Source organism: Cygnus atratus, chromosome 9, assembly GCF_013377495.2.
Source record: "Cygnus atratus isolate AKBS03 ecotype Queensland, Australia chromosome 9, CAtr_DNAZoo_HiC_assembly, whole genome shotgun sequence".
NCBI classification, from domain to species: domain Eukaryota; kingdom Metazoa; phylum Chordata; class Aves; order Anseriformes; family Anatidae; genus Cygnus; species Cygnus atratus.
The window spans coordinates 2,268,849-2,292,992 of record NC_066370.1 but is presented as its reverse complement, the minus strand read 5'-3'; the positions used below and the strand labels follow the sequence as shown (position 1 = coordinate 2,292,992).

General features: G+C 35.5%; 1 protein-coding gene across 6 annotated transcripts in view; it reads right to left on the bottom strand.

The window, feature by feature from the left end:
• Positions 1-958: 958 nt before the first annotated feature.
• XRN1 (5'-3' exoribonuclease 1) overlaps positions 959-24,144 on the bottom strand; it is a 41,705-nt gene continuing 18,519 nt past the window's right edge. The window contains exons 22-45 of one of the 6 annotated variants that reach the window (XR_007708627.1): positions 23,944-24,057; positions 23,393-23,491; positions 23,116-23,231; positions 21,811-21,957; positions 21,376-21,465; positions 20,296-20,431; positions 19,484-19,540; positions 18,639-18,771; positions 17,590-17,659; positions 16,194-16,419; positions 15,470-15,571; positions 14,690-14,785; positions 14,338-14,452; positions 13,662-13,726; positions 13,182-13,286; positions 12,686-12,808; positions 12,208-12,364; positions 11,646-11,827; positions 11,313-11,426; positions 11,107-11,230; positions 9,707-9,867; positions 9,213-9,508; positions 3,053-3,407; positions 959-1,781 (exon numbers count right to left, since the gene is read on the bottom strand). Coding sequence is in view for 5 of the 6 variants with exons in the window: in XM_050712449.1 (XP_050568406.1) it covers positions 9,218-9,508; positions 9,707-9,867; positions 11,107-11,230; positions 11,313-11,426; positions 11,646-11,827; positions 12,208-12,364; positions 12,686-12,811; positions 13,182-13,286; positions 13,662-13,726; positions 14,338-14,452; positions 14,690-14,785; positions 15,470-15,571; positions 16,194-16,419; positions 17,590-17,659; positions 18,639-18,771; positions 19,051-19,119; positions 19,484-19,540; positions 20,296-20,431; positions 21,376-21,465; positions 21,811-21,957; positions 23,116-23,231; positions 23,393-23,491; positions 23,944-24,057 (2,895 nt within the window). In the remaining variant the exon portion in view is untranslated. Of the gene's footprint in view, positions 1,782-3,052; positions 3,408-5,400; positions 9,509-9,706; positions 9,868-11,106; positions 11,231-11,312; positions 11,427-11,645; positions 11,828-12,207; positions 12,365-12,685; positions 12,812-13,181; positions 13,287-13,661; positions 13,727-14,337; positions 14,453-14,689; positions 14,786-15,469; positions 15,572-16,193; positions 16,420-17,589; positions 17,660-18,638; positions 18,772-19,050; positions 19,120-19,483; positions 19,541-20,295; positions 20,432-21,375; positions 21,466-21,810; positions 21,958-23,115; positions 23,232-23,392; positions 23,492-23,943; positions 24,058-24,144 lie in introns of those variants that run through there. The other 5 variants (XM_050712450.1, XM_050712449.1, XM_050712452.1 and 2 more) reach the window with 5 other exon arrangements.

The following is a 24,144-nucleotide window of genomic DNA, read 5'->3' as shown; positions in this document are numbered from 1 at the left end:
CTTCACACAGAGAATCACATTCAAAGTTAATTTAAAATAAAGTTAATGACAGAAACATTCCCTCTTCACCCTTAAATGGGGGGGGTTGTTGTCAAACAGGAGCGACCAGAAATGTTCTCAGTTAAGCAATAAAATTCAGGATGCAGAACCCCAAACTAGCTTCAGCAGAATTTAGTCTTATCACCAATTTAATTAGAACAATTAATCAGTTTTAATTCCTCACTTAATTAGAATAGGAAAAATAAAAGCAAAAACAAATAGATTTTTTTTCCCTTGCAACTCTAATTTGGCCCCTTCACAAAAAGTTGCATTGTGGAAAACAAAAGGATGGATGGGATAAGTCTCATGTTATTATATCTTTAAACCAGGAATATTAATAGCAGCAAGAGCCACATAAGGATAGGCTCTCCACCTCACCCGGGCAGTCATAGAGGTCACTGGGACAAAGGTACAGACCACAGGGGAGCTGAAAGTGTATAAAATAGAAACCTAGAAATGCTGCTTTAGCTCTCCTCCCTAAAGAACGACTCATTAGGAAGTTACAGTCTCTTGGACTTGTCTTCTGTACAGAAAATAAAGGTCTTTTACTCAGCCTTTTAGAGCGTAAGTATCTAAGATAAACAGAAAGCTAATAGATATATGTCAGAGAAAGGTATCTGATGCACTACATCTGATCAAGACTAAATTTCTTTCCAACTATTAAGTTTTCCTTTTGTTTGGTAATTATTTCAAAACTTCCAAATAAAACTCCCTAAGTAAAATTCAACATATGCAACTGGTAAAGACTAAAAACTCTTTACAAACATTCAAAAACTAACCAGACTTAAACAAAACAGGAAAAATGCATCTAGATGTCTTTGATGTTTTTAGAGTATAAATGTAAGAGGAGCCTAGCTCACTGCAAAATGAAGCAAAACTTCACAAAGAAAAAAAGAAACACAAGTTACTTTTTTCTTTTACAAACTCTGTATTTGTTACATGTAACACATACCCCTGTGGTTCACTGTATTGCATGGAAATAACCTTAACTGATTCTTCATGCAAATCAGTCTCGGTTTAACATACTAATAACAACTTAGATGCATCTTGAAAAGAACCACTATTTATACTTTGGAAAGAAGATAACATGAACCAACTTGCATAGTTGCAGGCAATGCATAATCTCAGTTATATAGCATGTATAAGAGAATTGCTCAATTTATAAAAGATGCTTATGAAACACTAATTTTATTGTTCCAACTGCAATGCGATAAAAGAAATGCAACTAAGGAGGCAACAGATTTTTTCCAGACATACACAGCTTGTCCATACATGACTTATCTGGCACCAGCTTGTTATTTTGACATAATATTATTTCCAAACAGGCATTACTTGTCTACCCCAAACCTGTCACCCTCACAGAAAAATCTGATTGCCTACATGAGTAAAAGCCCCAATTTTATTTTAGCACAGACTAGAAACGTTCATTTGAAGTGAAGATGTACTGACACCCTTGAAAGCTGTTCTGTACTGCGCAGCAACATGGATAGTACCTACTACCATCTCAGTCTTCCTATTTAAATTAGAGCATGCATGTGCCATCTTTACTGTTTCAAAAGGCAGAGAATTTACACACCTGGAATCATATACCAATTACTGCAGCAGCAATTTCCCATATTTCTGCATCTTCTGTGATGAAATCTTCCGTTTCTTCAGTCTCTGGAAGGTGTGCTTGGTCCTATCTTTTACTGGAATATCAAATCAAATGAAGGACTGGAGGCACTCTAGGGACTCATCCAATGCTGTAGCAAAGGAAAGGACTTGTTATTCCAAAGAGCAGAACATCAGGGACAACAAAATTATCTCTGGCAGTAATGACAAAACCTGCACCTTGAGGAATATTTATGGAGTATTTGTAAGAAATGTCACCATGCTCAGCAACACATACACTTTTAGAGGAAAGCAAGCAAGAGGTTTTTTCCCCAGTTATCCAAATTAAAATAGGCCTCGAGAGGTGGCAGTGCTACACATCCAGTAGACCTACTTACTAGAAAGAGAACATTATCTTCACATTTTCTAAGACCAGATTATTAATTAAACTGTGCAAATTATTAAATAAAATGCATTTGGAATAGTATATATACATATATATATATATCTATCTAAAGGTATTTTCAGGTGCATTTCTGTTGTCACCATTACATAGGAGCCTCTTCCCTAGGCTTCAAGTATGAATCAAATTTTGTCATTGGCAATGCTAACAGGATTTCAGCTACTGGAATCTAGAAAAGCAAGATGCAAAGCCTGTATGTAATTCATCCTTTTTTTTTTCCCCCTTTGGGTTCCCTTAATTAGCTGTATTTTGTCAAGATGCACATACCCTTCCTTGTGCTTCAAACTATTTTTCATTTTACCCATTTTCTTAGCTCTAGAATTTTAAGAAGTTTTAACATCATGTAAATATTTACCTCAGTGTCTTTGGTCAGTTTGCTTTTAAGAAAGAAACAGCCCACTAATTTCTATTTGTCCACTGGTTATACAGCCCACATAGCTGATGCTTTAAGCCTTGCCTGGAAAATTAACAGATGACCCAAAATGAAAGGTGATGAACTTTTGGCAAATTTTGCTGCAGTAATTTACCATATGATAGTTCTTGGCAGTTCCTCCTGTCCTCCTGACACAATTTACTACTCTCTTGAAGTCAACATACAATCACAATACATCAGTTAATCTAGCATTTTAGCTTTGCGGTTGATTTGAGTTTTGGGCAGTGATGGGATAGAATCATAGAATACCCCGAATTGGACAGGACCCATAAGGATCATCAAGTCCAACTCCTGGCACCGCACAGGTCTGCCCAAAGTTTAGACCATGTGACTAAGTGCACAGTCCAATCGCTTCTTAAATTCAGACAGGCTTGGTGCAGTGACTGCTTCACTGGGGAGCCTGTTCCAGTGTGCGACCACCCTCTCGGTGAAGAACCTCTTCCCGATGTCCAGCCTAAACTTCCCCTGCCTCAGCTTAACACCGTTCCCGCGGGTCCTATCACTGGTGTTTACAGTGAATAGGTCACCTGCCTCTCCACTCCCCCTCACGAGGAAGTTGTAGACTGCGATGAGGTCCCCCCTCAGCCTCCTCTTCTCCAGGCTGAACAGGCCCAGTGACCTCAGCCGCTCCTCATATGTCTTCCCCTCTAGGCCCTTCACCATCTTCGTCGCCCTCCTCTGGACACTCTCCAACAGTTTAATGTACTTTTTGTACAGTGGTGCCCAGAACTGCACACAGTACTCGAGGTGAGGCCGCACCAGCGCAGAGTAGAGCGGGATGTCTCTTAAGCAGTTCCACTCTTGCTAAATAATCCTGCCCTCCCACTGCAAACTGTTGCACCAATACAGCTGTTCTTGTGGCTCCATGGCGAACTGATCAGGCTGAAAAACAACATGGGAAAAGTTTCAATCAGATGAACTTCTTGATACATTTCATAATATGGTGATATAAAGAGTCTGGCACAATCAAGTGGGAACAAGTAACGAGCGACTGGTTAAGCCAGCCCTTTCACTAGAGAACTGCACATCAAAACCGTGCCCACATACATTAGGTTTTGCATTCAAGTGCCTGAGTCACAGCAGTCCCTCCGTTCCACTGGCTCTGTGACAGAAGTAACCCTTCACAGAGAATGAGGTGGACCTTCGGACAAAATTTTAAGCCACCCACCTCTTAAATAATTTATTTACCAAAATGAGTGAAAAAATGGCGTACTCGTTCTGTTAATGACTCATTATTTGCCCGTGCTTTAAAACCTGCTTAAGCAATGCCTACATTTAGGCATGTGCAATAGGTATATACGAGACAGTGTCTATCATCATCTGGGTGTCTCTTAAACTGTGGTGTAGGCTGAAAATGACAGAACTGTGAACAGCCTTGAAAAAATAAGAAATTATGTGCATGCATGTGTGCACACCATTTCTACATATCTATGAATAATCGTCATTTGGACCTAAAAAGTCCAGGGCTGAACAGCTCTTTAAAAGAGCGTTGATTTCAGAGTTTGGAAATTCAAATGAAAGACTAAAAATAAAGAGGAAAATGACCATCAGTGAAGCCTACATTAGAACAACAGAATGGATGGGCTGGAGGATAGAGGGACGAAAAAGTACTTAAGAACTGTTGCCTCAGTAAGACTTAGCCACTTCAAAAATGGAATAAAAAAAAAAGAAAGCATAGGGAAGCAAAAGGAAAAAAAAATCTAAAACCATCACAGTACAGTTTCAGTACACTCAGAGGTTCCAGCAGTCTTCTATTTACTCTGAGTTAAGTTGCAATGACTGTTAGTGTTCCAGCTGTTTCAAAGTAGTATGTACTGGAAGAAACATCAGGAGCCAGCATTAAGTGTCACAGTCCTACCCCAAACTAGTGCTAAATCTAAAGCATGCGTAAATTGCTTCAGAACAGATCACTCACTTGCACTGGAATCACAGTTCTTGCTTCAACCTTTACCCCCAAAATGCTAAAGGCTTCTGACTTGGAATTTTATTGCTACTGTTAGCGGCACAGAAATCACATGTCAATTTTTGATTGCCAGCCTTTGTCTTTCCTTCCCGTTAGGCAAAATAGAGGTCTAAGGGTGATTATCAACTTTCATAAAGCAATGTTGATGCAGTAAGGCTTACTGACCAAGTTTTACCAGAAAAAAAATAAGAAGTTTTAATGAAAAAGGCTTTCTCTGTTCTTTAAAAGAACAGGTTTATTGTTTGCACTTGGCTTGCAGACTACCTCTGTTATCTTGGAGTCATATTACCTCTCAAAGCAGAAACAAAACAGGAAGTTTTTTTGTAATTACAGACAAGTAAAAACCCCCACAAGAACTTGCAGCAATAAGGAACTGTTGGAACTATGGATTCTTTTGTTAATAAACAACAGCTACTTACCTCATGACATCTGATTCCTCCAAATACTTATCAGAGTCTCAATATTCATGGGTCCTCACACCTGAATTTGGATTCTTTTGGCCAAGAATTTGTATTCAGACTGCCCTTATGCCCTTGAGGTCAGTGTCCCTTTCCAGAGACAGAAAGAGAAGAACATAACTGTCTCTCACTAGTAAGGAAGGCTGATTATGGAATACATATGGAGATCACATCTCAAAAGATCAGAAACGAGAGAGATCCCTTACTGTACATAACCATTCCTATATTGAGTTTCTTCACTCTTAGGGATCATCTATATAGTAGATCAGATGAACTAAACTAAACTGAACAAAAGTCACTTAATTTTTGAATGGGAGTGTCTATGCGAGATTTATTATGCACAAATTAGTATATTGTGAAGTTATCCCTTTACTTCTTTTCATTTTCTTTAGTGATATAATATGACCTGAATGTATATACCAAGCCCTGACCGTTCTATACAGAATACAGGTACACAAAGTTACACAGTTGATCACATTATGAGTATACTCCAATCTTTATACTGTATTCCTTTTAATCATGTTAATTCACATAATAATCTGTGAGAAGGAGAATAACACCTGTTGCTGTAGTAGGCAAAAGACAGATCCTAACCAAATTCGTAAGTCACAACCGAAGGTACTGAAAATTATCTGGCACGACTACAGTGTTCACTGTGCTTTAAAAGGGAACAAGAGAAGTTTGAACATACCCTTAGAGACAAAGAAATCCAGCACATTGTATATATATATACACACACATATACACACAGTACAAAGGCAAAGGGATTTATTTTATTTACCCTCTCTAAAATAAGATTAAAATCTAATAACATTAATTAGGCAGTTGTTTTAAAAACCTGCTATTATTATGGAGAAATCTAATTACAAAATAGAATTTGCCATGTCTTTCTTGAAGAAATTTAAACACATTACACTGTCTTAGTACAGTTTGCCATTATGTTTCAGTCAAAAGCCTTGTTACAAATGAGGTACCTATCCTTACTCTATTTTAGCAGAGATATCAGCATAATATTTTGCTCCAGATACACAAAAGGGTTTCACATTAGGTTATCAAATACTTCCAGGTACCCATTATTCCTCCTATTTTTCAGCTGTCTTCACACCTTGATAAGAACCACTAAGACTGAACTTGCTAGAAAGTAATCTTACTGCCTTTACGTAGCGTTATTTTATTTTTAATCTAACAGGTGACAGGTGCTAAAGAATTTTCAGAAGATCACCATCTAGTTAATGCTTTTGATTGCAAACTGACCAACGGCCTTTTTAACAAATTACATATCTTTAACTGAATAGTAGTTGAAAGCCATCAAGAAATAGCTCACAGGAGGTGGGCAGTCGCTGCTTCTGAGAATCACAAAAACTTGGGCTACGTGAATTTGTATCTTAAAATTTTGGTTTGGAGCATACAGAAGTTCCCATATAGTATTTGAAAATAAAACAGTGGAAATAAGTAATGTTTTTTTTTTTTTTCAATATTTAATCCAAGCAGACACAGACACAATTTATAAAATTATTCTATTGCATTAAAGTTTTATATAGCATTTAACTCTTATGAATGTTTTTCCTTCAGTGTATCATATATTCATATTTTAAAATATCTTTGCACAGTCCTTTGTGCAGCTACATGCTAAAAATCTGCAAATGCACACTAACACTAAACAGCACAAAAAATACATTCTGTATCCATTCATATGCAAATTTAAAACATTTCACTTGGCAGATAAACAATGAAAAGTTATTTAAAAAAAATCAGAAACTACAAAAATGCACACATAAAAGTCTTCCCTTTTGGATTTTTAGTAAAATACTGCTCTGTATAAGATCTAATGAAAAATTCCAGTGCTTACAAAATACTTTATATCTATGAGAAAAACAAATGCTTAAATTTATACCTGTATGAATTAAACATAATCACCTCATTAAAATATAAAACTGAAATCATAGGGGACATGGCATAGGTCAATGCAGATGTCATATGTACCAGGACATGTAGAACTGTAATTAACTGGGCACCAGACAGTCAGTATCACAGAATATATATACTAAAACCCAGGGACTAATACAATATGCAGCAGCTACGGAATTAAGTGTTTAACCAGCTACATATATTAAATATAGCAATTCTACCAGAAGAGAGGGAGGAGGTGTTAGTCTGAAAACAGGAAGTGATTAATAAAAATTGCTGTTTTTACTGGTATTAGTGGTATAGTGTCCTTCATAATTTTTTTTTTCCAAAATCTGCATAAATTGGCTATCCAGATATAACCAAATTCTGTATTTTAATCTAAGTTCAGAAGTAAAACCACAACACTTTAGCAATCATAATGACCTTAAGTCTTTTATGACGACACCTGTGGTGAAGTTTAAAGGAGACTGCAATCTGGAAGATCAGGTGATGCATGAGAATCTAATGCACTCTATTCTCCATCACAGTAATTTCTGAACAGATCTTGTCTCTGATGAGCAGGCAATCCATATAGGATATAGGGGACTAACAACTGTCTCTCATAACAAAATTTCATATGAACACTTCTGAAATATCAGCATGTCAACATCCTGTCAGTATCACATTGTTAATGACAATAAATCACCAAAATGTAGAACTTCTCCTTCGTGTAATATGGCTTTAAAACTTCTTGAAACTACGTGGATATAAAGAAAACAACAAAATCAATGTATTTTTAAGACTATATATAGAATATTCTACAAGGTTTGTAATACTAAGTAAAATGAAGTAAAATTTCTTGGCCCTGTTTTTACCTCTATGAACCTTTTTATAGGGTTTACTGCTCATTTTGATATATTAATATTTTAAAATCCCATAAAATAATAATAATATGAAAGTTGAACTGAAACAAAGTCTACAGACTTGCAGATCCAATATGAAACCTGTCTGGAAACAATAAAAATGAATCACTAGAATGTAATTTATTTCTAAACTGCTGGTTTTAAAGGAAAAATATTTTTCCTCAAACAGATTAGAATTAAGCAAAATGAAATCTAATAAATGTCAGTAAACAGCACCAACTGAGGCTTCAAATTCTTAAACTGAAGAATTCTCGTTAATGTAAGAACAGTACACATGGGTAAAAAAAAATAGTACAGGTACCTCTGAGCCTTCTCTTTTTCTACATGAACTACACGTAATGTAATTAGTTCTTATGACATAGCTCCCTCCAAGAACACAAGTCAACTTTTTGTTATGGAACTAACTGCAATAAGTTTCTAATAACATAATGACAATTTTTCTACATAGAACTTCTATCGCAAAACCAAAAATAAATACTAAAAGTCGCCTAGCCACAAAAAAAATAACACGCCATATAGAAGGTTTCAGGGTACATTGGAGGGAAGAATGGACTATGAGTAAGCATAATTTTGACAGCCATACTACACAAATGGACATCTTTGAACTCCACTCATCTTATTAAATTTCAGGATATCACTGGCATTTTAGGGGGCTATGTAGATATCCATGTTAATTTATCAACAGAAAACAAAGAAATTGTCAGTGCTGCTAGCTTAAAAAAAATAGAAAAGAAGTACTTTACCAGTGAGGTCTCTACTTTTTAACTATGTTTTTATTCAATACATCCTATAAATATATCTCCTGGAACGGATTCTGCATTAGCAACCACATCTTGACACTGTGTAGTAGAGATATAACAATACCTGAATTTTGAAAGTTGTAAAATTGTTGCCCCCTGGCATAAAACCTAGCAGTTCATAATTACAGCGAATTTGGCAGTTCTGCTGTAGCTAAGTTTTAATCACACTGATTCAACTCAATAGGACCTGGAGATCCAATATGAAAACTGCACTTAAATAGTTTTTCCTTTTTATCTTATTACACTATTTAAAAATAAGCTCGAATACAAAGTGTCATGCTAAGCAATGTTTGATGCCCAACTTATTACTGCTCCATATCCCACTCAAAAAGCACAGTGATTCTGAATTAAGGTTGCCACTGTTATTGCTGCTTACCCAGTATAGTCTGTAAGCCACTGTTCAGAAACCTAGGCACAATGGATGGCATGGTAACCTTAACTCAGCATTTCCTGCCTTTTCCTGATTTAAGTCAAAATAATTAAGTTTTAACATCACTTTCTGTTTTTGTAACAACCTGAAATTCATAGCAAATAAAATGTATTTTGTTCTATACTAAATGTAAAGTGGCAGGTCTTTTTAATAGAGCTTTCTGATTTTTTTAAATGATATAACATAACAGTGGGGGAAGAGTTAAAAATAAAATACACCTAGCTACCATATTTATTCTGAAGATTTTGGTGCGCCAAAATTCACAGCCAGCTTTCTTGGCTTTCGCTTGCTGGAAGTGTTTGGTGTTGATTTGTTATGAGGAACACTTGGAGTAGCCACATTGTCTTGAAATGAAACAGTGGATTGAGCAGCTTGAGGAGATTTTAAAGGAGTTGAAGAGCTATCTTGCTGAATGTGGTCAGAAGACACTGGCTGTTCATTCTTTAGTGGTGCAGCTTGAGGGGAACTCTGAAACTCCTTGAGCTCAAAGTTTTTCTTGCTAGCAGCCCTTTTTTTAGTTACCTTTAAATTAAATAAATATTATTTAACAGAATGCATTCTTAAAAAAACTGCAAATATTCCACTACTAGAAAACATGCACACAAATTTTAAAAACAATTTCCTAACACTAAACAGTGCTTCACAAAGGAAGTGTCTTTGTATTCACCACGTAGGAACATTTTTACATGTAGAATATTAGGACAAACCTGCCAAACTTACCTGCAGAGGTATGAACTGGTTGTGAGAGCCAACTGGTATAGTTCCTGCAAGAGACACGTTTCCTGGATAGGAACCAGGATAATAATGTTTGCTATGAATAGGCACTGGAGCTCCCCAGGACACTGGACCAAACATGTGGGATGACGGAGGCATCATATTAGCTGTGAAAATTAACAACTTTTAGCAATCTTTTCTCATGAAGAGCATACCAACTCACCAAAACACAAAGTCCCCTAATGACATTTGTCTACACATTATCTTTCCAATAAGGCCTTATTTTCTTCCTATTTGTTTGAAAACAGGTAAGCATTTATTATTAAAACACACACACACACAAAAATAAACTAGCCACCAAACAGTTCCGCTTTTACAGAACTTCACCTAGATGACAGCACTCTTAAGAGCACTAAGTCACTGTGTCATTGTATCTGCATTTCAGAGCGCACATAAGTTCGTTTGGATCTTCGCATCCTTATCCAAGTGAACTGTACTTGTCAGGGGAAGTTCAGATTGGTTATTAGGAAAAAGCTCTTCACCAAGGGAGGTGCTGGGCACTGGAACAGGCTCCCCAAGGAAGTGATGATGGCACCAAACCTGCTGGAGTTCAAGAAGCATTTGGACAATGCTGTTAAACATATATGGTTTGACTTCCAGCTACTCCTGTGTGGAGCCTGGAGTTGCACTCGCTTAAACTTGTGTGCCCCTTTCAACTTGGGATGTTCTATCATTCTGTCCTTTGGGAAGAAGTCAACAACAGAGCAACACTCCAGGGTGGAAAGATGTAGCAGCTGGTGTGTGGGTCACTAGGATACTACAGTTGTGTTGACTAATTACCAGCAGTGAACATGAGCTTGACTAGAAGACAAAACAGATGAGAACCAAAAATGCCACCAGGATTTTTAATAATTTTTTGTTATTTATCAGGGTAACATTTTGCAGTGTACAATGCACCACCTCAATGAAAGCTGATTCTGAACAAATAAAGTCACTAATGCCTGCATAACCATATACTTGGAAAGCAATAAATCCATGTGAAATAAAATAAAAGAAAAATCAAGGCAGAGATTTCTTCTCAATCCTGGACTGGGGCTATCAGCATTGAACTGATTACTGCTGTTTTGAAGGAAAAAAAGACAACTAACACTGAATGGACAAATACATTACTGAGGAAAAGAAAGAAGAAAGTAATTGGGAGATATGTGATTCTCTGTATTGAATTAATTTACATATTGACAAGAAGAGGTTCATGCACTGTTTTCAAAGCCATTCAGATGCACAACTACATACAGGAAGACCAAAAAATAGCGCTTTCTGAAAGGCACCCATTTCCATATAAAGAACTATTACAGCTACAGGCAACCATGACAAGTATTTGAATTGTGCACTCATCAAATGCTTACCAGGGGGTTGTGTAAAGACTGGAGGAATAGGTCCAGGTGGTACAGGAACTCCCAGTGGTTGATAATTTGGAAACACAGGTGGAGGGGGAGGTGGAGGCAAAGCGAAGTTCACTCCTATAGAGCTCTTTAAAGAAGCAAATGATGGATTACAGACAGACCCAGAGCAAGAGAGACAAACATTTTAGAAGATTCTTTGCTGTCCTCACCAAACGCTGTAAAGCAAAAAGAGCAGCTTTCTCCTTTGCTTCAGCTTCAGAATGACACTGTGGTCCATGAACCAACAATCCATTGGATAATTTTATGTGACAAACTGTCATAGTCTAGAAAAATGAGAAAAGATTTTTGAGGGAATTTGTACTGCAAGCAAATTGCAAGACAGAAACAAGGTTTTTATTGTGTTTTTGCTTTGAAAAAAAGGGGGGGAACTAAAGCATATAAAGTTTATTTTTAGAGGGATTTCCATACTGAGTTCAGATGTTTAATAAAGAACAATGGAAATAAAGTTGAGAACTTAAACTTTTGCAGAAAACAAGCCTCACCTGTGGTGTTTTTACAAAAGAGAAATCTGGTTGCGACATTCCAACAAGAGAACAAATACGAGAAAGTTCAGAAACAGGAGTAGACATTGCAGGCTGTGGACCAACAAAAGGGTGACCTCCAGTTTCCAGTGCTGGTGTATTCTGAGTGCCTCCAGTACTGTGAGGCTTGTTCATATAAGCAGCTGACCAGATTGAAAAAAAAGAACAAAAAGTTGTATCACAAATATTTCCTGTAGTCAAAGGATAGCAACTGTTAGTAAGTGAAGATAAAACATTTTTTTCTCATGTTTTTGTATCTGATCAAAAAACATAAACTAGGTGTAAAGAGATTCTTAGTTCTAAATAAAGAAGTAGAAATCAAAAATAAGGACATTTTATTATTTTATTCTGAAAATGAGTTCAGATCTTCGCATCCTTAGCCAAGTGAACCGTATTTGTCAGGAGAGGTTCAGATTGGTTATTAGGAAAAAGCTCTTCACTGAGAGAAGACTGAACCATTAGCTAAGTATGTTCTAAACTGTCACAAGGTGAAGCTCTGAGCTATGCTGATGTATAAACATACCCATTTTTTTTGGTTGTCTATATTGCAAAGCAGCTCTGTGGCAATCCTGTCTACTTGGGGGAGCAGGAACATCACTAACTTGGGATTTCACTTCATTCCTCATTTCCATGTCAGAGCCGTCTATCTTCAAAATTTCTTTGAGCATCTGCGTACCTTTCTTTAAAAAGAAAATAAACCATTTAGGTATGTGACTGTGTTCAGATGAAACTACCTTCTTACTTAACTCTGAACATCATAATTGGAAACAAAATCTGCATTTTTCTTTTCCCATCAGTTACATTTTTATCAAAGCACAGTTAACAGCACCTTAGCATAAACAAATGTGTTTGTTAATTTTCTTTGAGAATAGCTAATTAAAAGCTCATCAATATGCTTAAGAAGGCTGTATGAGGTTTCACTGAGTTTCCTTAAATAGAAGCATTGATGCTAAGATAGCAGATGTTAAATTGCTATGTAATGATTCCTGCAGTATACAGACCATAGCAAATGATTGTGGTGACAGATGTTCTTCATTTGTAGCTCTTGCTTCCTTGGAATAAGTCTGCACTTCATTCTCTTTGGAAATTTTCAAAGCAGCTAGAACACTTTCAAGATCATTGTCCTTCTTAAAACAAATTCAAAAAAAAAAAGATACATCAATTTAGTATATTACAAACAGATGCAAGAGGAAAGATATACTAGTTTGAAATTGATATTATGCTCATTCAGGCTTTTTTTTTTTTTTCTCCTCTGAGTTTGGGCAGATGACAGCATATCTTGTTAGAGTGTGAACAGATATCCAGAGACTGCACCAAGTTTTGCACATGAAGTACAAGCAGTGACCTATAAAGAACTGATTTAAACAATAACCGAATTATTCCAGTTTGTCTTGTATCTGTTAACAACGTGAATTTGCACACACGTAAACAGGAATAAAGTCAGTTAGAAACTGATGTTATTCAAGATGCACAAGAAAATCAACAACTAGATCCTACCTTTCCACCTGTACATGGACCATCAACTGCTGCCTTCTGAATGACACTGGGACTTTCATTTCTCTTCAGAAGTTTGACATTATACTTATTCACACCTGCAAAATTCTGAATAATACTGCAGCATTTATTATTGAACACTAATACGCTATTACTCATTATGATGCAAACAAATTAGAAATGCAGCTGTAAATAGATTTCACAAGCTAACATTCTTAAAGCATTTCAGTAAAATGTGTTTTCCCATTACATTAAAGTTTTTAGACTGAGAGGAATAGGAAAAACACTTATTATCATTGTTACATTCTTAAGCTCTTTTTCTCATTTTCTGTAAAATACCTCTAAAAAAAAATTCTCCAAAATAAAGTTTACATATTAAAAGAATCAACTAATATGCCCATTAAAAAGAAATCTAAAATGATTAATGTGATCGGAGTAAAATGAAAAAACAAGAATACATTTACTCAGGATAGAAGAAATTACCTGTTTGTTTGGTACTTTATTATGTGGCTGATTTTCATCTCTTGTCACTTTGGAATCTTCTTTAACTACAAATAAATCAAAAATAAGAATGCATATTATCTTAATGCTCTTAAAAACCATAATAAGAAACAAGATTTAAAAAAGCAAACAAAAAAAACAAACCCAAAAAACTCCATACAAGTACAGAGAGCCGCATTAATTTGAATGTTTGCAACAAATGTCTTTAATTCTTACTTTAAAGATGATTTGGCACATTCTTTTCTTATAGCATAAAATAAATAAAAGCATGTATGATAATACATCTAATTTTACATTCTACTAATATGATTGCAAGTGAATTTTCAAAGCCAAGATTTTTATTATTTGACTGAGATTTCAAAGCCAAGATTTTTATTATTTTATTATTAGTTTGTTTTATATTTTTTTAAAGTCAGGTGTGTGGAAAGTCAATATAGTGAAAAACAACTTGTTTAAAAAGGTTTGGGATTAATCATGGAATGGCTTTAGATACACACCAGAGACAGTATTTGACAATACCACATGCCATGTAGCGCTCACATAACTATAATGCACTATTACTTTCTGCGAATAACTACGAAGAAAAATAAACCTTCTCAATGAAGATGACATAAAGCAGTAAGTTCTCTCAAACAAAGTTTTTAGTTCCAGTACTTACATTTTTTATATGTCTCCTGTTTTCTTTGCTGACCTTTAAAGCTGCTGTCATTGAAGACTGGCTTACAGAACTGATTACTAGTTCCCAGCTTGATTTCCTGAGGTAGAACTGCACCCTAGAGTTTCAAACATCAAACCTTAACCAGGAAAATACGTATCTATCATTTACATAAATATTCCAGTCCTTTATTATTACCTCTGCCCAGAGCTATGCAGACGTTCTGTAACAATACTTTGATCCACAAAACTTATTTGCACTACTAACTAGGAAGTTTTCTGACACAAACCAACGTACAGAATTAAGAATCTTCATGTTTTGAATCCTGGGATCTGTTTAAAGCTTATATACTAACCTTCTCATGCATGTTTTGCTGAGTGTGGTAAGACTTCCCAGAAACCTGCAATGATTGCCATATACTGCAGAATTCATCATCTTGCTTACTTTGTGCCTGACAAAATAAGAAACAATAATTTCCCAACAAGCTCAGCACCTATAAACTCTACTTTTGAACAGCTAATCATGCACAAAGACATTCCAAAAATGCTAAGGTCCAAATTTAACAGTGCTCAGACAATAGAATTTTTCAGACTGACATTAGAAGAACTTGCAGGTATTCAGTTTACAAAATGGGCTATGATGTATTTATGTTTTTTTTTTTTTTTCTAAAGAATCACTCTTCACTTGTAATGAGCTTAGTTTTTGAGATTTTGTTTGTTCACTTACAATTTTCAGAAGTTATTAACATAGAAAAGATTACTGACTATAATTGAACTCAGATGATAATTCAAAATGGTTTCAAAAGCATGCTCATATACTGCCAATATTCTTAAATTTTATAATTACTGACTTAGTTTGTAAGGTCTTATCAGGCACAATTGCTTCATAACATTACAAGTATGTTACTACAGAACTGACAACTAGCTATGTAAACAATAGTTCTTTAGAAAATCTAGAATGTCAATGAGGTAACACAGGATTTTACACTCAATTCAAGAACTAGGACAAGTTCTGCCCCAGTCTGCATCTGGACTAAAACAGCACGGTTTTCTTAAATAAGATACCTGTAAATCATGAAAAAAGGATACCCGCTGTAAATAGTGGGCCAAAATACTAAATGAATCAGGACACTCACTTTGTTTTTCTGATTGCCACTCAGAAATGATCCTTTGTGGGGTGAGTTGGAGGTGCCCTGATTTTCAGCCCTGAGATTGTAATGCTGTCTTCCATTCAGTTGCTAAATCAGTGAGAGAAAAAGCAAACACACACAAGCCTAAATTTTCTTTTGTACAGTACTCTTTCTTCTATAGATTTAGAAAATACAACACAATCCTTTTCCACCACATATAGCAATGTAAAGTTACTCATTACATTTTTTTTTTAAAGAAGTCACTGGTTAGAAGCTGAAAATTAACCTGAGGAGAACTCTAATTCACCTGTCATTTTTCCTGCTATACTCTATTTCCAAGTAAATCATAACTAGTAAGAAAATCATGCCTTGTCTTTCTGAGCACAGATATTAGCATAGCCTACAGGAAACATCACTTGGAACAGAGCATTAAGGAAATAATTTCACCTCTGTTAACCCATCTATTTGTTGACACCACTGCAGTGTCACTGCTATGAATATTTGCCTTTGGGAAATCTTACTGGAGCTACTCAAATAAAGCAAAATAACTGCACGTAAAGAACTTTTAGTCCATTTCATTATTGGATTAAATTGTTTCTCCAACGTAAAAGTTATCCTACTTCTAATACAATAATAAAAACAAAATTTTGAAAGTACCATTAAGGCTAACATGGTTGTAATTCAGCTTCTACAGAAAAACATTTCTGTACAGATGAAAGTTAAGTCTTACTTGCGTAGGAACAAAAAGGGAGCGAGGTGAATGGTTGAGGCCTCCCAGATGCACTTTTTGTGAGCATACAGATGACAGATCAGATGCATATGAGTTGTAGTTATTTGCGGCTGGCTGAGGTTTAACTATGGCTGTCAGTTTTTGATTTCCCATTTCTGACCGACTACCATGAGACAGGCTAATTAAGGCACTTGACGGCAGACGATAGCCTCTGGCGGGTGAGCACCTTAAGAAAAGCAAATTTAACAGTTGCTTCATGTAGTTTAATTGGTGACATTTCAATACATCTGATTTAATAATACTGTTGCCTCCTCCATGCCAAAAGACAATGATTCAAGTTTGAACAGCAGAGATTGAAAACCATATCCAATACTGAAATCTAGTACCATTACACACAACATTAATCCCATTGTGTTCCTGTTTGGCCTCTAGCTTTCAAAACTGCAAAACAACAATAATTATTCCTACTGTTTGAGTTTATAACGCACCTTTCAGTGCTGAACTCAAAGAAATTTTGAAGATGAAAGTAAATTGTTATAGCATAATTCTGGAGTAAGTATTTCTGTTAAAAAAACAGAAAATAATATTTTCTTTTCTAAGGTGAAAACTGAAGACACTGGAAGAATTATAAATTGAAGTCAAGCATCATTTAGTCAGTTTTGTATCTTCCTTCATGATTCTAAATACTGAAGAGAATCTGTGTTACAGGACATGCTCTTGAAATGAATAGGATTGTGTTATGCTTGCTAAACAGAGGAAATAAGATTCTCCTCTTACCCCTGTCTTTAAAAAAAGTGACCTATCTAAAAACAACAGTACAATAAAGCCTACTGGATAAACTACTGCCCTTAGAAGCTCACCTGTTTACTTAAATACAGACGAGTTATCGCACACTAAACCAAACAAATTAACCATGCCTCCATCTCCTGAGGAACAGTCAAGGTTTTTAACATCAGTTAGTTAAATGTGTAAGTACCATTTATTAGTAGTCCAGAATTCCTCTTTCAGAGGAGCAGGTGATTACCATGTCTGTTTGCTTTTTTTTTTTAAATCTGTATGTTAAAGACATACTGATAACAACCTGTTTTACGTGCATTTTAGAAAGACATTTCAATCTAGTGCTGCAGTCTGTTGGCTCATATTTGCCTTCTAAAAGGTAGTAGCTTCAAACTATGCAAAAAAGCCTAAAAAGCATTTCCAAAACATATCTCATAAATATTATCCCTACTCAAAGAGAAAAAGAAGCACAAAAGAAAAAAAAACAACTGATGAATACCACCAAGAAACAAAGCTTTAAAAAAAAGGCATCTAAAAACACTCAACCAAACCATAGGCCAACAATTTCATGTCATTTATACCAAAAGCATGAAATAACTATAAAAACCCCAGCACAAACCTTATAGTTAGGCCTCCCAGGAATTCTTCATCAAACAAAACTTCGAAGAGAACATCTGTTTCTCTACTAGCTATAGAAAATGAAGTAAAATGTCATCCTATGTGTGATAGTAGCTGTTTTAATCTAAAATACATAATTATCTGTATTGGTTATGCAATAAACAATGAAAAGAAACTTACTAGCTACAAAAGAAATTATTATTCCTTGATTTAGGAACTTTATTAACAACAATTCAGAAATGCTTCCCAAAGTCACGTATAGCTGTCCTTTTAAGTATGCTCTGATCAGAAATACACCATGCATAACCACCTATCAAAATGCATAAACAATACTGCCCTTTACAGCAGCATGTCACTGTTGTCAGAAACTGCCAGAAAAAAGATGACAGCTATCTTCACATTCAGGCAATCAGAAACTGACAGCTTCAACATTACTTTCACTGATTATTTCTCGTGTAATGATAGATTAATACCATGGGAACAATTTCTATTACTAGATTTCAAATTTTTACATCTGGCATGTTTAGGTAAATCCTTTTGTTTACCTGAAATAGACTTATGGACAGTCTTCTTGCCAAGGAAGACATAAATCCATGACATTTAAGAGAATCGGAATATCATAGAAAAAAATCCAAAATGAAAATAAAGAGACAAATCGTCTTTCATAGAATTTTACATTGAATGTTCCCCCCCCCCCCCACTTTTCTTTACTGTGTCCATATCTTCTCTTAACTCCATTTAGTTCTTTTTGCAGCCCTTCTTCTTTCACATTGATCTCTATGCCTCCTTCATGTTAAGAAGGGACAAAGGGTAAGTTATTTTGTATTCAAAGTACAGCTGGCTAATGCATGAAATTGAAACAGAATACCTGTAGATTTATTTCACAGCAGTAAATATATCACTAGTAGCTTCAAGTTGCATATGCTTTACAGGTGAGAATTATTTTTGTTCACAACCATTACACAAAAGAACTTTTTCTGAAGCCTGGTTTCACATCACTAGCTTAGCTATAATAGAGCTGTAATGCCACAATTATGAAGAAAATATTACCTCCTTTAATTCCTATAATGGTACCTCGAAGACCAACAGGAACAGAAAAATTCTCTCTCACATTGACAACACGATCAAACAGCTTATATTCTGCATCTCTATCTGGAACAACCCCATTCTGTTGTTCTAAAGGCTGACAAGAATCAAAAGACTACATTAATATTTGTGAAAAAAAGAGGATTACAATCAAAATACATTTAAATTGTATCTGAAACACACTATAAAACAATCTTTCTGAAAAAAAAAAGATGAACATAGAATCCTTTCTCCCCAGACACACAAATCAAACAAGTCTTTTTTTCTTGCAACTCTCACTCACAGCTTCTGCCTGAGAAACAGCAGCGTTGTGCATGATCCAACACAGACAAAGGGGATCGGTTCAGACAAACTAAAACCATCAAGTGTAACCTGCCTGTATCAGTAACATGGGTGGGTATCTGAGAAATATCAGGCAGATGAGCAGCTGGTCATATGTCAAGAACTGAACAAAAAGGAAAACAGGGAAGAGGAGACAAATGAAAAGTACATTCCATTTTGCCTTCATTATACAGCCAAAGAGAACTGCAGGAGCATGAAAGTCAGAACATAGAGAAGAACTGAACATCGATATAATGCACAAATGAATTTGTAGTTAGCAGATATTCTCTCCCTTTAGAGAGACTACCACTTTCAAATTGATTTTCTAGAAGGCACCAGGAAACATTTTTTCCCATATTAATACTGACCTAAAATTCTGCTTTCTCAAAGCTGAAAATGCGTAAAATAGATATGATCTGGGCAACGTAAATTAAAAAACCAATAACAACAAAAAACAACAAAATCCCACAACTTTTCATGTCACTTACTCTGTATAGCAAATGGGGTTTCACAGTTACTCGCACCTTCTTGTTGCTCTTTCTTTGCTAAAGGATAGAAACAAAGTCATTAAAAACTAGTGTAGGAACCAGCACTAAATTTCAGGTACAACAAATCACTTGAAAATATAATGTAGAATTATTTTGTTTCTTTTACACAATGAGAACCCCTTATACTTCATGAAACCTGACTAAAAAGTTGACTAAATCCAGTTTTTAAAACATGACTGATTTCTTACTGAAAGAGCTTGTATTGTCCAACTAATTCCAAAATTCAGACTGATTTTATCACTGTCCTTGCAAGTAATTTCAAGGAAATTAGCCCATCATTTCATATGGCTTTGCCTTCAACTTTGGCTTTAGTAACTCCTCTCTTGGTCCCTTCTTTGATCTGTGGCCTGGAGAAAATAACTTTCTAATTTTCCTCATTAAACAAATTTTCACAAAAGAGAAACTGCAACAGAAGAAGAGCTATGATTGCACTTGGAAACAGCACTACAGAAGTTCAGAACATATACTGATAACTGTTCCTTTCTGAAATCACCAAAAAGAGTTCAGCGTGTAACCTAATGCTGCTGAATCACCTCAAAAACAGTGAGTCAATTAAAAAAGTTCAATAATGAGATGAATCAATAACTGAATTCCTGTGACAATTTACATTGCAAATTCATATCTTATATTCCTTTTCTTTGGAATGACAACTAATCTTCCATTGTCTCCTTCTAATTTAGGAACCTCAAAAATAACGAGCAACTACTTTTTGGTTCCCCATTGCCCACAGTGACATCAAGACATGTACGTACCTTGCATTTCTCTATTTCTTCTTCAATTTTCTCAACAATGGCTGCATCCAAAATTTGTAAGTCACAAGATGAGCGAGATAAAGCAGAGACAGGATGTGCCTTTAACCAGGCAACAATTTCTTGAACTTTCTCAGCTCTACATAAAAGAGGACATGAATTACAACTATATAAACTAAACATTTTTACCAGGTTCCCAGTCAAGTATTACGACACAGGCATGATGCTTGTATACATTCATAAATTAAACGATCTAAGAGTGCTCTATGACTTTACAGAAGGGGTCAAAAAAATTATCCGAATTATGCTGTACTGTTTCAAAAACTATAACCTCAAGTTTTGTCTCAGCCAAAAAAAATAATCATGAAAAACAGAAATTATTTAAAAATATTCAGTAAGTTATGTTTTCATCCAACCGTGTTCAGCTGTGATCTAAGGTTCTGAGACCAACTATTTCTCACAGTACAGTAAAAAGGAACTTCAGAGCATGCCTCTACTGTAAAATGGAGCACAAACCTGAAATTCTTATAACACAAGAGTCCCATGATGATATACGCACCTGATACAGGCTTACCAGCTTAGACCCATGAACAGGGTATACTACGCAACAGAAGTTTCTTTTAATGTTACTATACTGTATCTAGAACCAAGGTTGCTTCCTGTCTCCCGTGAAACTGATTGAATGTATACTAAAATGTGCAAATTACTTAGAATTCTGCAGGTGTTATTTTTCAAAATCAAAGTGATCTTAAACACTTAAAATAATTACAACTTTTTCTCCAAAAATGATCTTTAGGTGGCTGTCAATATTTCATAATAAAGCATACTGAGGGTTACTTTAAACGCAAGCATTATGAAGTAGCCACTGAAAATTTGATTTCTCATTTATTGGACTTGACACAGGAGTCTAACAGACTTGGACTCCACAACTGAAATGTACAGCATTCTGATAATTTTTTCACTAATCAGTGAACAATCGTACTGCTCAAGGAACAGCATGTTTTCAGGTACTTAGCTGCCATCATGAATTTCAGTGCTGTCATCCTTATTGCTTATTCTAGAAGAAAAAAGGAGAGAGCTTACCCATTCTCATCCTCGCCAGGCCAAATGTCATCTTCATAGAATATATCTTCCTGGCTATTCTTGGCTATATAATTAAACAACTCAGGAACCCTACAGAGCGAATAAAAGGAAGAGAGATTTTGTTTCATATCATGTAATACACAAAAAAAACTTCGATGGGCATCACAATTTCTGGAGCCCATGTGGATTTTTTTCTTCCACTTAAACTAATGTCTTATTGTTTACTTTTCAAATGTAAGCTGCTGACAAAATTATTCCAAAATATGCTTCACTTTGGAAGGAAAGACTAGTAGGAGGATATTGGAAGAAGAGAAATTTTATCAAGCTATCTCCAAAAGCAAGCTCATCATTTCTTAGAAGACTCAAATCTAGAGGACAAACTCATGACTGCGATGACCTTGGATAGTTTAGACGAACTTCACATCCAATATCTACCTTTCTAAATACTCAGCAAGTAGTTGTTCTACTGCAGAAGAATACATCCATTCACTTCCAACTTTCTTAGTATAGCCAGGAACTTCTTCGTTTTTCTTATTGAACTTCAGGTTCAGCCCCACGTTTGCTTTGTGATCTCCATGAGGACTGGAAATAAGAAAAAGTTCATTAACTTGCAACAATGCACACGTGCACACACAACACATATATAAACCACATAAACATTAATCCTCAGTCTTAAACCACAGAAAAGTTAAGTTCATTGTATTGTTTACTTGTTAGCATTGCAACAGCTGTGAATGTTACAGGACAGCAGCTGTGGTACGCTAGCTGGCCACATGCATCCCCATTCCTTATTGCAGAAGGAATATTTAACCTTTCTCTCTTCACTGAGATCTCAATCTACTTGTCATTTACCACGATGTAGAATGATGTTTTTAAACATACATACACATTAGACCTCAAGCACATGCTCAAATATCATATTTAGAGAGCTGTCCCAGGAAACCACAATTCAGAGAACTACAGTGTTTTCTTCCCTTATGGATTTTAAGCAGTTTTAATCTTAATTAACACAATTGCTAAATGTAATCAAGTACAATTATTATTACTAGCAGTAATGATAAGTACAGTGAAATTAGATCCCAAGTCCGCTTCTTATTCTCAGTGTGGGAAAAGGAACATGCGCGGTTTATTTTAGCCTACATAGAATGATTTGCACCAAATCAAAACTCACTTTTCCAGCTGGTTGGTAAGGTTTTGAATACAGTGTTGTTGGTGGCTTCTTTCACAAGGTGTTTGTTAAAATGGACTTACTCTGAGGGGTCTTTTAAAGAGTTCTATCTAAATAAATGCTCAACTGGAAAAAGTATTTCAGTTTAATGATCTAGTTAGAAATGATTTCATGTTTAATATAAAACATAAATAAATAATCACCATTTCCTTCAGTTTTGTCTGAAGCAAAAAAGACATTATTGTGAAAATACCTAGAATCATGAACTCAGATATACAGCTATAATAGAAAGCTATAATAGAAAGCCAGGTGCCTGATTTCACGTACTGAGATGATCACCTCCTCTTTTAAAGGACATTCCTTAAAAACAAAGACACAGAAGCTCTACATAATTAATGCAGATTTCTATTTTATATGGCCCAGAAGAGATCTATTCAGAACACATTTTTCTCATGCACTGAGATGAATTTGAAATTATCTATATTGCAGAGGCTTCCCCACATTCTGGGATTCTTGTTTTCTTGTGCGATGACCCAATAAGGGTCATGTACAAGCTCTGTACGTGAACTTACTTTTTCTTTGATCCTCTTCCAATAAAGATACTCCCTGTAAATCTGGAGACTAGATATCCACTTACTCCAAGACGGCTGGCCAAAATATATGCAGGATTGTATTTCACAGAGTATTTCTTTAAAACAAACAAACAAAAAATTGGCAATTCCTGAAGGATAAGGATTTACATACCAAGGGCAAATGAATAACATGAAAACATCTTTTAAAAATATTAACCAATGCAAAATATGTTTAACATGGTATTTAAGCTTTTACTACAAAACCAGAAGTACTTACATGCTGATTCTGTATTAAAGGATCAAGCTGGGGTTCACAAGGAATATTGAAAACTACACGAATTCTACCTTCTGGGATCACATCACGTGAATCTTGAACCTTTGAGAGAAATGCAACACATTAAAACTAAAAACAGCAGTCTCTGGATAATAGATCCTCAAGTGTATTTTATCAACAATTTTGCTGCAGTATGCAAAGAGATGCTTTAGGATCATCCTTCCTTGGCCAACACTGCTTTGTCACAAAGGCAATCAAACAGCATTAAGTCAAAGATATCCTTGACCGAAAGCGGTCCCAATTGGGACCTCTATGTATTAAAATTTATCCCAAATAATCAATAAAAATAATCCTCCATTCAAGCTATGCTACCTTATACTTGTCATGCCAGCAACAGAAACAGGGAAAGCAGAAGAACCTCTACTTTGACTAAACCACCAGGGAATGTTCTATTTAAAACTTCAGCTACCAAAACAACCAGTACTGCCACACAATATCTTAGATTATTTTCAGCTTGAAAGTAAAGAAATCCAGGAGGGGAAAATGGAACTAACTTCTCCCATGCAGCCATAGTAAGGAGATCCCAGCATAAAGGCTGTGCTCCCAGGGGGAAACAAGTCATCCAAAGTTTTGATGTTTGAAAAACGAGAGTCAAAGGCTTTGATATCCTATATAAAAAAGACAAAATTGATTCCATTAAATTTGTCATTCAATTCCAGTAGAATCATTTAAAAGTTCGTATAAATAGATGCTTA